Raw genomic sequence first — 15,558 nt, 5'->3', positions numbered from 1 at the left:
AGAAACCAGAGAAAGACCTGGACCTAGAAACCAGACAAAGACCTGGACCTAGAAACCAGACAAAGACCTGGACCTAGAAACCAGACAAAGACCTGGACCTAGAAACCAGAGAAAGACCTGGACCTAGAAACCGGACAAAGATCTGGACCTAGAAACCAGAGAAAGACCTGCACCTAGAAACCAGACAAAGACCTGGACCTAGAAACCAGACAAAGACCTGGACCTAGAAACCAGAGAAAGACCTGGACCTAGAAACCAGACAAAGACCTGGACCTAGAAACCAGACAAAGATCTGGACCTAGAAACCAGACAAAGACCTGGACCTAGAAACCAGACAAAGACCTGGACCTAGAAACCAGACAAAGATCTGGACCTAGGGACCAGAGAAAGACCAGAATGGATCAGAACTCTTTCCTCCTCAGCAGGAAGCTGTGGCTCAAGTCTGCATTGAAAACTGGTTCCGCTTTGGTCCTGGTCTTGTCCCTGACTTTCTGTCTGTGTGATCATGTGACCTCAAGATGATTGATGGTGTTCTGATTTCTCATGTAAGCAGAGACACTGATCAGTGATCAATCAGATCAGTGATGGACCAGATGGAAGATGAAGGTCTTTTTGTCCTCCTCGTCCTGAGTGATGAGACCCGGCTGGAAGCTTTCTGTGGAGACAAAAGATGCTAATAAACCCTGTGTTCCTGCAGATTGCTTCGGTCTCCATAAGAGAGGAGACAGGTCCACGTTGACCTACTTAACAGGAGGCTGTTACAGCAGAGAATTGAACCCCTCGGGCTCCTGTAGTCTTCATGCACACAGATGCCAAATCTGGCTGATTCTGAGGTTTGTTTTCCCCAAAGGACGCGTTTAGTTTCACTTTGAACTGTAAAGAGAAGAAGTCTGGATGTTCAGTCGCAGCTCGAGGCTGCAGCTTCATCGCAGATCAAAGTCACATGTCTCCACTACATCATCATCATCATCATCATCACACGTGGAACAGGAAGAAAGGTGCGCAGGTTTGAAACCGCAGAGAGATGCAGCAGCAGAGTCCCACGGGACGCTCCCAACATCTGGATACAAACCCAGCCGTCACTTCCCATTAACAACCACACGTCCTGCGTTTGTCCTCTACAGCAGGGACAGGCCAACCTGCTGCCAGTGCCCAGGAGCAAGGCAGCGGCAGCACTGGGAGGTTAAACATCACGTGAATCCACCATTTCCTGCAGAAACTGTTCATGAATGTGGTAGAGCAGCTTGCTTCAGTGAGAGTTAGTCGTGAGTGAAGCGGAAGGTTCTGGAGAACTCATGCTGCTTTGGGGGTCCGGTTCTAGCTCTGTCCGGTTTAGTTCGTGTTCTGATTTATATTCTGCTTTGTCTTTAAATTTGTGGACCCACTTCCATTGATGCTTCAGGTTTGGCTGCTTCCTGTTCAGTTGACCTGAGCTTTCACTAAGACACAACTGGCTCATAGATCATTTAAAAAGTAAGAGGACGTGGACGCGTAGTGAATGTTGCGCAGAAATAGAGAATATTTAAGGGGGGTGGGAGGTTGTCGGTACAAATCAGAATTTAGAGTGGTGATATATTTGGGGAAAAAACTATTTTTAAATGTCTGTCCTGGCTTTAATGCACCTGTATGTGAGCATGCTTGTTCCCTTGTCCTGTCACCATGACGATACGGTCCTCTATCTCCCTCCTCCTCCTCAGCTGACCAGAGTGAAGCAGGATGCTGGTGTCGAGCTGCTGCTTGTGGAAAAAGTGGTTTCTATTATGCGGTCTTCCTTGTTGGAGATGAAAGGATAAGAAGCAGGAAGTGGAGTTTTTCTTCCGGTGCAGGGTAAACGCATCCTGTCCAGTCAGAACCCTTCCCAACCCCCACATCTAGTAAAGACAATTAAAAGCGTTTTCCATGTAAACTTCAGTTCACAAATACTGTTTCAATGAGAGGCGCCACTGTCAGGACAGGAAATGTACAGGATACATTTCAAAATAAAATTACAAATGTCCTTCTGGTTGAGTCGCTTGCCTAAATGGTGAAAATCAATCAATTCCTTGTCTATAGTATATATGTTTTTATTCATTTATTTGTATTTTAAACTGTTGTTTTGTCTTTTTTTTTCCTTCTATGTTGCGCCTGAGCCAAAATGTGACTATTTTTATTTATTCTGTCCAAATCTAGATCAAAAAGCCATCCATAGCCTGTTTTCATTCCAAGAAAGAATAAAGCTTTAGATTTACTCTTGAACTGAAGCCTTAGCCTTTTCAAAACACTTCTTTAATGATTGCTATATGTGTACATTAATATCTACGGCGCTGCGTAACTTCACAGCTTACTCATGATGAAAATCAACCTGCAGGTGATGTGACCTGGACTCAGGCGTCTTTGTAGCCGACTATAAAGCTGAGAGGTCAATAATCAATGAAAACAACGTAGAGCAGGAAAGTAGAGTGCTACTGGAACACCGAAGTACCGCTAGATACAACCCTAACTCCACGATTTCTACACTATAATCCAAGTGAATTATTAAGTTATCAATGAGAAAAACATAAAACACACCGAGTTACAACACGATCAAATGTTCTGTAGGCCGTTATTCTTGAACCAAACTCACTCATCTGTGCGACATTCACAACATAATGTCCATAATGTCCTCACAGGACTTCCACATGTCCTCAGTGCTGTAAAATATGAACATGAAGGCTCCAGGATCGACTCCTTTTCATGTTCATCGCCTTCATCCTCCCATATAGCAGCCTCAGCCTGCTACTCCTCCCCCATGCACCGAGCATCAGCAGGTCCACTTTAGAAGAGAAAAGTTTGTTGTTCTCAACCTGCTCTGCTGAATACGAGTCCTATGGAAAAGACATCTGTACCACAGCTGCTCCAGCCATGTATCTGACCAAGATGCTGTGAAAAAGCTCCTCCTTCCACTGGTGTGTCCATGCTGGCAGGTCTGACTGAGCCCTCAGCCTCCTGCTCTTCTTCCTGAAAATACAGAAACAAAACGATCAGATTCAAAACACAAGCTCCAAAAGTAGAAAAAGAACAGATCCCATCAGTGCCCTCCTCTAACATGTCCACAGAGACACATTAGAGCTCAACAAATGTTCATTTTCCAATCAAGCATCATCTAGAGGCTTTATTTTAAACTGCAGGCAGCAGGTCTGACCTCAACTTGTTAATGAATGGTATATTTTTTAAAGCAACCCCACAACTACACTACAATCGGAGCAAAGATTGGTAAAAAAAACAACAACAACAAAAAAAAAAAAAAAACAGGGAAATGGAAACGCTGGTTTCTGACATAAAACAAAAGAAAAACTCACATGACTTCAAACAGAACTGAAATCTGACCTCAGTTATCTCATCCACCTTCCTTTTCTAAACCTCGCCTGGCAGCAGGCTTCTGACGCATCCGTCCAGCGGGCGGCAGCTTTCCACGAGTCAAAGAAAGGATTAAAAAATAAAAATCAATGAAAATTTCTTGTAATAATTTCAAGTCACTCATATATAAAAATCTTTGCAGTCTCACCTGTCAGGGTCAAAATGTTCCATGAGGATGAACAACCACCGTTGCAAAGTGGCATGTCCATCTGAAAAATGGAGATAAAACATTAATAAATAATCGTCACACGATGACATAAAATATATATTTTGTTATAATTGTGAGTTTACTTTGATTGCATGAATCAACTTACGATAGAAAAGGCATAGGGAGCATCTCATCACCTCATCTCCTCATGCCCTCATTACCTTATCTCCTCATCACCTCATATCCTCATCCCCTCATTACCTTATCTTCTCATCACCTCATCCCCTCATTACCTTATATCCTCATCTCCTCTTCTCCTCTTCACCTCATCTCCTCATCCGCTCATTACCTTGTCTCCTCATCTCCTCATCACCTCATCTCCTCATCCGCTCATTACCTTATCTCCTCATCTCCTCATCCCCTCATTACCTTATATCCTCATCTCCTCATCACCTCATCTCCTCATCCCCTCATTATGTTATCTGCTCATCACCTCATCCCCTCATCTCCTCATCCGCTCATTACCTTATCTCCTCATCACCTCATCCCCTCATCTACTCATCCCCTCAATACCTTATCTCCTCATCACCTCATCTCCTCATCCCCTCATTACCTTATCTCCTCATCACCCCATTTTTCTCATCCCCTCATCACCTCATCTCCTCATCACCTCATCTCCTCATCCCCTCGTTACCTTATATCCTCATCTCCTCATCACCTCATCCCCTCATCTCCTCATCCCCTCATTACCTTATTTCTTCATCACCTCATCTCCTCATCCCCTCATTACCTTATCTCCTCATCACCTCATCTCCTCATCCCCTCATTACCTTATCTCCTCATCACCTTATCACCTCATCCCCTCATCTCCTCATCTCCTCATCCCCTCATTACCTTATCTCCTCATCACTTCATCTCCTCATCCCCTCATTACCTTATCTCCTCATCACCTCATCCCCTCATCTCCTCATCTCCTCTTCACCTCATTACCTTATCTCCTCATCACCTCATCTTCTCATCCCCTCATCACCTCATCTCCTCATCCCCTCATCTCCTCATCCCCTCATTACCTTATCTCCTCATCACCTCATTACCTCATCTCCTCATCACCTCATCCCCTCATTACCTTATGTCCTCATCACGTCATCTCCTCATCCCTTCGTTACCTTATCTCCTCATCACCTCATCCCCTCATTACCTTATTTCCTTATCACCTCATCCCCTCATCTCCTCATCCCCTCATTACCTTACCTCCTCATCACCTCATCTCCTCATCCCCTCATTACCTAATCTCCTCATCACCTCATCCCCTCATTACCTTATCTCCTCATCACCTCATCTCCTCATACCCTCATCTCCTCATCTCCTCATCCGCTCATTACCTTATCTCCTCATCTCCTCATCACCTCATCTCCTCATCCCCTCATTACCTTATCTCCTCATCTCCTCATCCCCTCATTACCTTATATCCTCATCTCCCCATCACCTCATCTCCTCATCTCCTCATCCCCTCATTACCTTATCTCCTCATCACCTCATCCCCTCATCTCCTCATCCGCTCATTACCTTATCTCCTCATCACCTCATCCCCTCATCTACTCATCCCCTCATTACCTTATCTCCTCATCATCTCATCTCCTCATCCCCTCATTACCTTATCTCCTCATCACCTCATCTTCTCATCCCCTCATCACCTCATCTCCTCATCCCCTCATCTCCTCATCAGCTCATCTCCTCATCCCCTCGTTACCTTATCTCCTCATCTCCTCATCACCTCATCCCCTCATCTCCTCATCCCCTCATTACCTTATTTCCTCATCACCTCATCTCCTCATCCCCTCATTACCTTATCTCCTCATCTCCTCATCTCCTCATCCCCTAATTACCTTATCTCCTCATCACCTCATCCCCTCATCTCCTCATCTCCTCTTCACCTCATCTCCTCATCCCCTCATTACCTTATCTCCTCATCACCTCATCTTCTCATCCCCTCATCACCTCATCTCCTCATCCCCTCATCTCCTCATCACCTTATCTCCTCATCTCCTCATCACCTTATCTCCTCATCTCCTCATCACCTCATTACCTTATCTCCTCATCACTTCATCTCCTCATCCCCTCATTACCTTATCTCCTCATCACCTCATCTCCTCATCCCCTCATTACCTTATCTCCTCATCACCTCATCTCCTCATACCCTCATCTCCTCATCCCATCATCTCCACATCTACTCTTCACCTCATCTCCTCATTCCCTTATTACCTTATCTCCTCATCACCTCATCTCCTCATCCCCTCATCACCTCATCTCCTCATCCCCTCATCCCCTCATCACCTCATCGGCTCATCTCCTCATCTCCTCATCCCCTCATTACCTTATCTCCTCATCACCTTATCCCCTCATCTCCTCATCACCTCATCCCCTCATTACCTTATCTCCTCATCACTTCATCTCCTCATCTCCTCATCACCTTATCTCCTCATCTCCTCATTACCTCATTACCTTATCTCCTCATCACTTCATCTCCTCATCCCCTCATTACTTTATCTCCTCATCACTTCATCTCCTCATCACCTTATCTCCTCATTACCTCATCCCCTCATCCCCTCATTACCTTATCTCCTCATCACCTCATATCCTCATCCCCTCATTACCTTATCTCCTCATCTCCTCATCACCTCATCCCCTCATCTCCTCATCTCCTTATCACCTCCCCCCCTTTATTACCTTATCCCCTCATCACATCATCTCCTCATCCCCTCATCTCCTCATCTCCTCATTTTCTCATCTTCTCTAGATCAGTCAGGTTTCTGGGCTGTCACTGAATTTGAGCTCCCTCCAAGCATTTTCTATTGTGTTTGGGTCTGGAGACTGGCTAGGCCACTCCAGAACCTTGATATGCTTCTTACCGAGCCACTCCTTGGTTATCTTGGCTGGGTGCTTTGGGTCATTGTCATGTTGGAAGACCCAGCCACGATGTCATCTTCAGTTCTCTAACTGAGGGAAGGAGGTTGTTCCCCAAAATCTCGCAGTACATGGCCCCGGTCATCCTCTCCTTAATACAGTGCAGTCGCCCTGTCCCATGTGCAGAAAAACACCCCCAAAGCGTGATGCTACCACCCCCATGCTTCACAGTAGGTATGGTGTTCTTGGGATGGTCCTCATCATTCTTCTTCCTCCAAACAAGGTGAGTGGAATTAAGACCAAAAAGTTCTATTTTGGTGTCATCTGACCACATGACTTTCTCCCATGACTCCTCTGGATCATCCAGATGGTCATTGGCAAACTTGAGACGGGCCTTGACATGTGCTGGTTTAAGCAGGGGAACCTTCCCTGCCATGCATGATTTGAAACCATGATGTCTTAGTGTTTTACCAACAGTAACCTTGGAAACGGTGGTCCCAGCTCTTTTCAGGTCATTGACCAGCTCCTCCCGTGTAGTTCTGGGCTGATTCCTCACCTTTCTTAGGATCAGTGAGACCCCACGAGGTGAGATCTTGCATGGAGCCCCAGTCTGAGGGAGATTGACAGTCATGTTTAGCTTCTTCCATTTTCTAATGATCGCTCCAACAGTGGATCTTTTTTCACCAAGCTGCTTGGCAACTGCCCCGTAGCCCTTTCCAGCCTTGTGGAGGTCTACAATTTTGTCTCTGGTGTCTTTGGTAAGCTCTTTGGTCTTGGCCATGTTAGTAGTTGGAGTCTTACTGATTGTATGGGGTGGACAGGTGTCTTTATGCAGCTATCAACCTCAAACAGCTGCTTCTAATTTAGGATAAGAAGTGGTGTGGAGGTAGACTTTTTAAAGGCAGACTAACAGGTCTTTCAGGGTCAGAATTCTAGCTGATGGACAGGTGTTCAAATACTTATTTGCAGCTGTATCATACAAACAAACTTTTAAAAAATCTTACATTGTGATTTCAGGATTTTTTTTAGATTATGTCTCTCACAGTGGACATGCACCCACAATGAAATTTTCAGACCTCTCCATGATTTCTAAGTGGGAATATTTGCAAAATAGCACAGTGTTCAAATACTTATTTTCCTCTCTATGTTTCATACCTGTGATTGAGAAATTTTCTCAGTAACTTTAAAGCATGCATTTCCTATCTGCAAATCAAGCAAAAAACAAAAACTTGGCAATGACATAACAACATAATTAGCTCACAATTAAATGGGTTCAAATGTCAATTCATGGTTCCATTTGTTCAATCCAAGCCCCAGAAGTCAGCTCGGATCAGGCAACTTTCCCCCGCTTTTACAATGAACTCGCCTGCTGGGTTGTCGGTGGCCAGCACATATTTAAGCTGATTGTTCCAGAAAAACATCCTAAGTGTAATATTTAAATTTATAACATAGGAACATGGGTGGTAGGGCTTCATGACGAGAAGCATATATCTCTGTCTAGTATATCACACAGCTCTTTCCTTTCTTTAAGGATACCTTCTGGCTGCTCTCAGGCAGGATGAAGGTCCATGATGCTCGGCATCGTCCCACACTCTCACTTTTTCATTTTCATTTCACACTAATGCGGTGGTCCACAGGCATTAGTGTCTATTAAAAGCAAATTTAAGTATAAAATATTGCTAATATTTTTTGTACTTTTTTGTTGTGTTGATTTCTTCTAACGTACTACCTACCTGTGTTTGGCTCAGTAAGGAGCCCATGTAGTTGCTGAGGTGTTCCAGTTGCTGCAGGGTTCTGGGGGTCCTGAGGTTTAAGAAATCATTATCAGGCAACATAAGCATTATATTTCCAGTTACCACTAACAACCAAAACATATGTCTTAAAATTTGTTTTGTTGTTTCTGTGATGTATGAGGTTGCACATGCCATGTTATTGTGGAGGTGGTTGTTGTTCATACATGAAAAAGTTGCTTGGCTATTCAATGAACCTTGAAGTTCTGGAACTATGTTGATCCTCCTCAACACTTCCTGTGGGTCTTTGGTATTGTCCTCATGGAATTTGTCATAGAAAACATAGTGGTCTGAGGAGCCAGGGCATGGATGCCCATTTCTATCAGGTTTCTGCAACATTTTGATCAGCCATGGTAGAGAGATCTTGAGTTTTTTCTGCTGAGCTGCTGTGATGTTCTGTGGTGTTGTTGCAGCCAATCTCCCCTCATGTGCTTTGAAAGGTCAGAGTTGGCCATGCTGGCATGAGTTGCCAGACCCCGAGCAAAGTCATAAACAGTGAGATTTGGCAGGTGTTTCCAGGATAGAAGGATGTCAGCAAAATGTCGGTAAACTTCAAACTGTACACCACACCATGCGGGCAGAGAATCACTGACCACCCGCCTTCAATGGAAAATTGAAAAAAGTTTAATAATAAACAAGCAAGTAGCTAATCTTATGTAGTGATCATGCTGTTAAATGTGACCTTTACCAGATGCTTCTCAGATCTTCTAGAATATCTTTTTGTTTGAGTGCCGTGTCTTCATCTCTTGCCTAAGTCTAAGAATCAGATCCATCCGAGATCCCTTCGCATCCAAATTACAGGCCCTGCACAGTTTATGCACAGTTATAAAGTTATACAAGAAATAAAGTAAGATGTTAATACACAATGCAACTCAAACAAACATACATACACACACACAACAACGCTACCCTTCTGCTTCATGAACTCGTCCACCAGCCGGTCCTCTGACACCATGCTTACTTCAGCTTCAGTGGAGGAACAAGCAGACGCGTATTCTTTCCAATCCACGGGCCCCAGTACTAAAAAACTAAGTCTCACACTAAAGCTGTTCTTTGCACCACCTGTGAAAAGTACACGTGACATTCTTATTATGCCTCAGTGCACTGCATCATTAAGTGAGGGTAATTACTAATTTACAGAAAAATACACGTATACATACTTTGGACAAAGCCGTGAGAAATCATCTCCAGCTGTACAGAGTCCCAGAACTCTTCAATGTTAACTTCACTAGTGAAGTTCTCAGGGGCATCTTTAATGTCACTTACTGAGAAAAAAACATTTAACTAGTTTAGAAAATACGATGATATAACAAGACACTGACTTACCTGGGAAGCTGAACACTGTTTTATTGTGGAGGTCCATTCTACCGGAGGACAGTAGCCACAGCAAACACAACAGAAAGAGTAATCATGGCTTGTCATTGCCTGAAAGTGGCAGTAGGCGGGTAGAACTTAGTCTCGGGCAGGAATTCTCACCTTCCTTAAGCCTTCAAGTGCATTTAATACCTTGGACACTGAGACAATGTTCTGCAGAAGAGGCAAAATCAAAACTAAGAACACATGTAAGATTTATAAAGACTAATATACCAACACACATATTTAAGCATTTTTCATAAAGAAGATGCTGTACATACCTGTAGGTTAAGTCTCAGGTATACACACAGTTCACGGGTCAATGGTCATCGAAGTTATGTAGACCGTCCTGTCAGTCCTGGCACCTACAGGTCACGTGACACACTGGACATCTCTGTAAATATGTTGATTCATCTGGTGAAAATAAATCACGAATACATCATTAACATGGTGTTACATTCCCAGCAAACTTCCATAAAAGCTGGCAAAAGACAAATGACTTACTTTCCGTTGCCGCAGTCGTGCTGATTATTCTGGTTTTCTGGAGATTCTTGCTGATTCTTCGAGACTTGCAGCTCTAGGACAGACTGTCTGCAACGCTGTCACATGGTCTGTCAGAGCTTTTGGTTTTACAATGTCATCTGGCAGGTTAGCTGGAAGATTTTTATGTCTGTATATACACTCCACAAGTTGTGTGAAGACTTCTGCTGATGGTGGATAGACATGATTTTGGTGGTCTTTTGGTGTACTGGTGCTGGTTTCCTCTGTTCTGAATACATCCCGGTTCGTTTGAAATAAATGCCATTTGCTTATGTTTTGTGGACACATGACATCCTTGGTTTGGCACAATGCCAAGTGTTTGCTGATGAATTGTACGTAACAAATATCCTCCCGAGGCGACTGTAATGGAGTAAAATTGGCTCATGGACTGAAAAACAAAAGTGCTTTGAGCTTTCCTCAAATGATACTTCAGCACATAGAGAGACTACGCTGACTGTGCATATTCTTGCCTTTTAATACAGGTTGACTTTTTTGTATCGCCTATAATTTTAAGTGTTAACATTTCTTCTCTGAGGTATTCTTCAACAGCTTTGTCTGTACAGTACTGAAAGAGCGGATGTGTTCAGTGTGTAAAGGTTGATCCACTGTGTGACGCCGTTTTGGAGCGTTGGATGCATTCTTCCAGCTCACGCTAAACCTTGTGTACTCCATCCATCCATCCATCCATCCATCCATTTTCTTCCGCTTATCCGGAGTCGGGTCGCGGGGGCAGCTGCCTAAGCAGGGAAATCCAGACTTCCCACTCCCCGGCCACATTCACCAGCTCATCCGGAGGGAACCCGAGGCGTTCCCAGGCCAGCCGAGAGATGTAGTCCGTCCAGCGTGTCCTGGGTCTTCCTCGGGGCCTCTTTCCGGTGGGACGTGCCCGGAACACCTCACCAGGGAGGCGTCCAGGAGGCATCCTAACCAGATGCCCGAGCCACCTCATCTGGCTCCTCTCGATGTGGAGGAGCAGCGGCTCTACTCTGAGCCCCTCCCGGATCACCGAGCTTCTCACCCTATCTCTAAGGGAGAGCCCGGCCACCCTGCGGAGGAAACTCATTTCAGCCGCTTGTATTCGCGATCTTGTTCTTTCGGTCATTACCCACAGCTCTTGACCATAGGTGAGGGTAGGAAAGTAGATCGACCGGTATATTGAGAGCTTTGCCTTTTGGCTCAGCTCCTTCTTCACCACGACAGACCGATGCAGAGTCCGCATCACTGCGGACTAAATCATACTTCAACATTTCCCACATTATATTGGGTTGAGCACTTCTCAGACTCACCTCTCCTCAGCAGGGCTGCTAGCAAACTGAGGAGCAGAGCGCAAACAGGAAGTCACTGCAGACGCTGCACCGATCTGCCTGTTGATCACAGCCCGATGAAGCCAACAGAACCACGTCATCCGCAAAAAGCAGAGACCCAATCCTGAGGCCACCGAACCGGATCCCCTCCACACCTCGGCTGCACCTAGAAATTCTGTCCATAAAAGTTATGAACAGAATCGGGGACAGAGGACAGCCTTGGTAAAGTCCAACCCGCACTGGAAACATTTCTGATTTATAGCCGGCAATGTGGACCAAGCTCTGACACCGGTTGTACAGGGACCGGACCGCTCGTACAAGTGAGTCTGGCATTCCATACTCCCGGATTACCCCCTACAGGAGTCCCTGGGGAACACGGTCGAATGCCTTCTCCAATTCCATAAAACACATGTAGATTGGTTGGGCAAACTCCCATGTCCCCTCAAAAACCCCAAAGAGGGTGTAGAGCTGGACCACTGTTCCACGACCGGGACGAAAACCACACTGCTCCTCCTGAATCCGAGGTTCGACTATCCGACGGACCCTCCTCTCCAGCACCCCTGAATAGACCTTTCCGGGCAGGCTGAGGAGTGTGATCCCCCTGTAGTTGGAGCACACCCTCCGGTCCCCCTTTTTGAAGAGGGGGACCACCACCCCAGTCTGCCAGTCCAGGGGAACTGTCCCCGATGTCCACGCAATGCTGCAGAGGCATCTCAACCAAGACAGCCTTACAGCATCCAGAGCTTTAAGGAACTCTGGGCGGACCTCATCCACCCCCGGGGCCTTGCCACCAAGGAGCTTTTTAACCATCTCAGCGACCTCAGCCCCAGAGATAGGTGAGCCAGCACCAGCCATCCCAGACTCTGCTTCCTCATCAGAAGATGTATTGGTGGGATTGAGAAGGTCTTCGAAGTATTTCCTCCACCGCCTCACAACGTCTCGAGTTGAGGTCAGCAGCCCCCCATCCTCACTGTACACAGTGTTGACGGAGCACTGCTTTCCCCTCCTGAGCCGCCGGATGGTGGACCAGAATCTTCTTGAAGCCGTCCGGAAGTCGTTCTTCATGGCCTCTCTAAAAGCTATGAACAGCCTGGGACCTGTGCCCCGGGACCGTGGGGGGCTCTTGCTGGGGCTCTCCTCTGCCACCCTTCGGGTGGGGCTGGAGTCATCTTCGTGGTGGGGTGGCTTGGGTTGGTGCTCCGGGTCTGCTGCTGGGGGCCCGGGTCTCTGGCCCTGGTCTGCCTCTGGCCTCTGTGGAGGCGTGGTCGCATTTGCATGATCTCACTCACCACTCTTCATCACTGATCACTCCTCTTCCTCATCCTCTGCATGCTGACACAGTCACTGAGTTGTCCAGTGGGTTTTAATACTAAGAGATAATTTTTTTTTTTTTTTTTCTGTGAGTTAGTATCTGGTCGCTGTTATGTCTTTTTGATTTGGTTATTATTTAAAAACTCTTAATGACTAGTTTTTTTCTGTGTGTGTGTTTCTGCTTTTGTAAAAGTTGTAGGAAATGTTCTGGTGTGTTCATGTACAGGTGTAACAGTTTGTTGTCTGGTGATGGTGTGGATTGAAGGGTCGTTTCCTTCTGTCTGTGATCTTTTTGTCTCCTTTCTTCTTTCCCTTTTGCTCTTTTTGCTATTTTCCATCTTTTTCTGTCCCCTCTGGTCAGGTCCAGTAAGATTACATAGATTCTGTGATTCAAAGTAAATAAATAAATTAATTAATCACATTATCAAGAGGAGCCTTACCCATAGGCCTCCCCTTGGCAGAGTAAATTTGTTCAGCACGATGCAGCAACCAGGTTATCATTTTGCTGTTATGATGCTGGACAGGACAAGTTAAAAAAAAAGAGTCGGCATGACTGCGCTGGTCTGACCTGTCATGTGACCACAGGAAGTGACCTCACTGGTCTGCTGGAGGAAGATGAAAAAACTCCTGCTGAGGTGGTTCATTCTGTTCACCCTGAAAATGTCAACAAGCCTCCAGCTGAGCTTCACAGAAGCAGAGCAGGTCATCATCATCATCACCATCTTCATCACCATCATCATCATCATCACTATCATCATCATCACCATCACCATCATCACCATCTTCATCATCATCATCATCACCATCAACATCATCATCATCACCATCATGATCACTATTATCATCATCATCATCATCATCACTATCATCATCATCACCATCATCATCATCACCATCTTCATCATCATCATCATCATCATCACTATCATCACCATCACCATCATCACCATCTTCATCATCATCATCATCACCATCAACATCATCATTATCATCATCACCATCAACATCATCATCATCATCATCTTTCTTTTGGACCCAAATTTGTACCTGATACTTGATCTCATTCTAAACCTGATGCTGGACATAATACTGGATCTGAACTGGTACTGGACCTGATACTGAAACTGATTCTGGACCTGATGCTGGACCTGCTTTTGGAGCTGATACTGGACGTGATACTGGATCTGATGGTGGACCAGATGCTGCACCTGATGCTGAACCAGACACTGGATCTGATGGTGGACCAGTTGCTGCACCGGATGCTGAACCTGATACTGGACCTGATGGTGGACCAGATGCTGGCCCTGATACTGGAACTGATTCTGCACCTAATTTTGGACCTGATACTGGATCTAATGGTGGACCAGATGCTGGACCTGATACTGGAACTGATTCTGGAACTGATGCTGGACCGGATTTTGGACCAGATTTTGGACCTGATAATGGACCTGATGCTGGACCTAAAGCTGGATCTGATATTGGAGCAGATGCTGGACCTAATGCTGGACCTGCTTCTGGAGCTGATACTGGACGTGATACTGGATCTGATGGTGGACCAGTTGCTGCACTGGATGCTGAACCTGATACTGGATCTGATGGTGGACCAGTTGTTGGCCCTGATACTGGAACTGATTCTGCACCTAATTTTGGACCTGATACTGGATCTGATGGTGGACCAGATGCTGGACCTGATACTGGAACTGATTCTGGAACTGATGCTGGACCGGATTTTGGACCAGATTTTGGACCTGATAATGGACCTGATGCTGGACCTGATTCTGGACCTGAAGCTGGATCTGATATTGGAGCAGATGCTGGACCTAATGCTGGACCTGTTTCTGGACCTGATCCTGCACCTGATTTTGGACCTGATACTGGAATTGATACTGGACCTGATATTAGACCTGACACCTGATGGTGAACCTGATGCTGGACCTGATAGTGGAACTGATTCTGGACCTGAAGCTGGATCTGATCTTGCACCTTATTCTGGATCTGATATGGGACCTGACTCTGCACCTGGTGCAGGACCTGATTTTGGAGCAGATGCTGGACCTAATGCTGGACCTGTTTCTGGACCTGATCCTGCACCTGGTTTAGGGCCTGATGCTGGAACTGATTCTGGACCTTATTTTGGACCTGCTTCTGGAGCTGATACTGGACTTGATACTGTACCTGATGCAGGACCTGATTCTAGACCTGATGCTGGACCTGATACTGGACCTGAATTTGGACCTGATGCTGTAACTGAATTTGGACCTGATGCTGGACCCAGTGCTGGACCTGAATTTGGACCTGATGCTGGACCTGATGCTGGACCCAGTGCTGGACCTGAATTTGGACCTGATGCTGGACCCAGTGCTGGACCTGATGCTGGACCCAGTGCTTGACCTGAATTTGGGCCTGATGCTGGACCTGATGCTGGACCTGAATTTGGACCTGATGCTGGACATAATGCTCGACCTGAATTTGGACCTGATGCTGAAACTGATTTTGGAACTGATGCTGGACACGATGCTGGACCTGAATTTGGACCTGATGCTGAAACTGATTTTGCAACTAATACTTGACCTGGTTCTGGACCTAGTTCTGGACCTGGTCCTAGGCCTGATACTAGATTCTCAGTGATGTGGTCCTGACCTGAACCTTCAGTTCATGACGGTGGTCTGGAAGAAAACACGTGTCCAAACATCAGGAAAACCTCTCCAGAGTCTCCCTGCAGTCCCCCTCAGTGACCAGCAGAGGTCGCTTCTTATGGACTGGAATCCTGTTTGTTCCCATAAGAACGGAACCAGGCAGTGGTTCAGGATCCTTATCCAAACCTGGAAACCTG

The 15,558-nt window shown here is 45.9% G+C and overlaps 1 protein-coding gene across 1 annotated transcript; it reads left to right on the top strand.

Moving 5' to 3' along the window:
- Positions 1–3,998: 3,998 nt before the first annotated feature.
- LOC121632921 (melanoma-associated antigen C1-like) lies at positions 3,999–5,405 on the top strand. Its single transcript, XM_041974738.1, has one exon. It carries the CDS (start codon positions 3,999–4,001, stop codon positions 5,403–5,405), a length of 1,407 nt encoding a protein of 468 aa, XP_041830672.1.
- Positions 5,406–15,558: the final 10,153 nt, after the last annotated feature.

This window comes from Melanotaenia boesemani, chromosome 21, assembly GCF_017639745.1.
Source record: "Melanotaenia boesemani isolate fMelBoe1 chromosome 21, fMelBoe1.pri, whole genome shotgun sequence".
NCBI lineage: Eukaryota > Metazoa > Chordata > Actinopteri > Atheriniformes > Melanotaeniidae > Melanotaenia > Melanotaenia boesemani.
Note: the sequence above shows the minus strand (reverse complement) of the source record. Positions and strands in the feature narration are given on the sequence as shown.

Coding starts and splice junctions, on each gene's coding strand:
- LOC121632921 (XM_041974738.1), top strand. CDS start 3,999: ATGTTATCTGCTCATCACCTCATCCCCTCATCTCCTCATCCGCTCATT.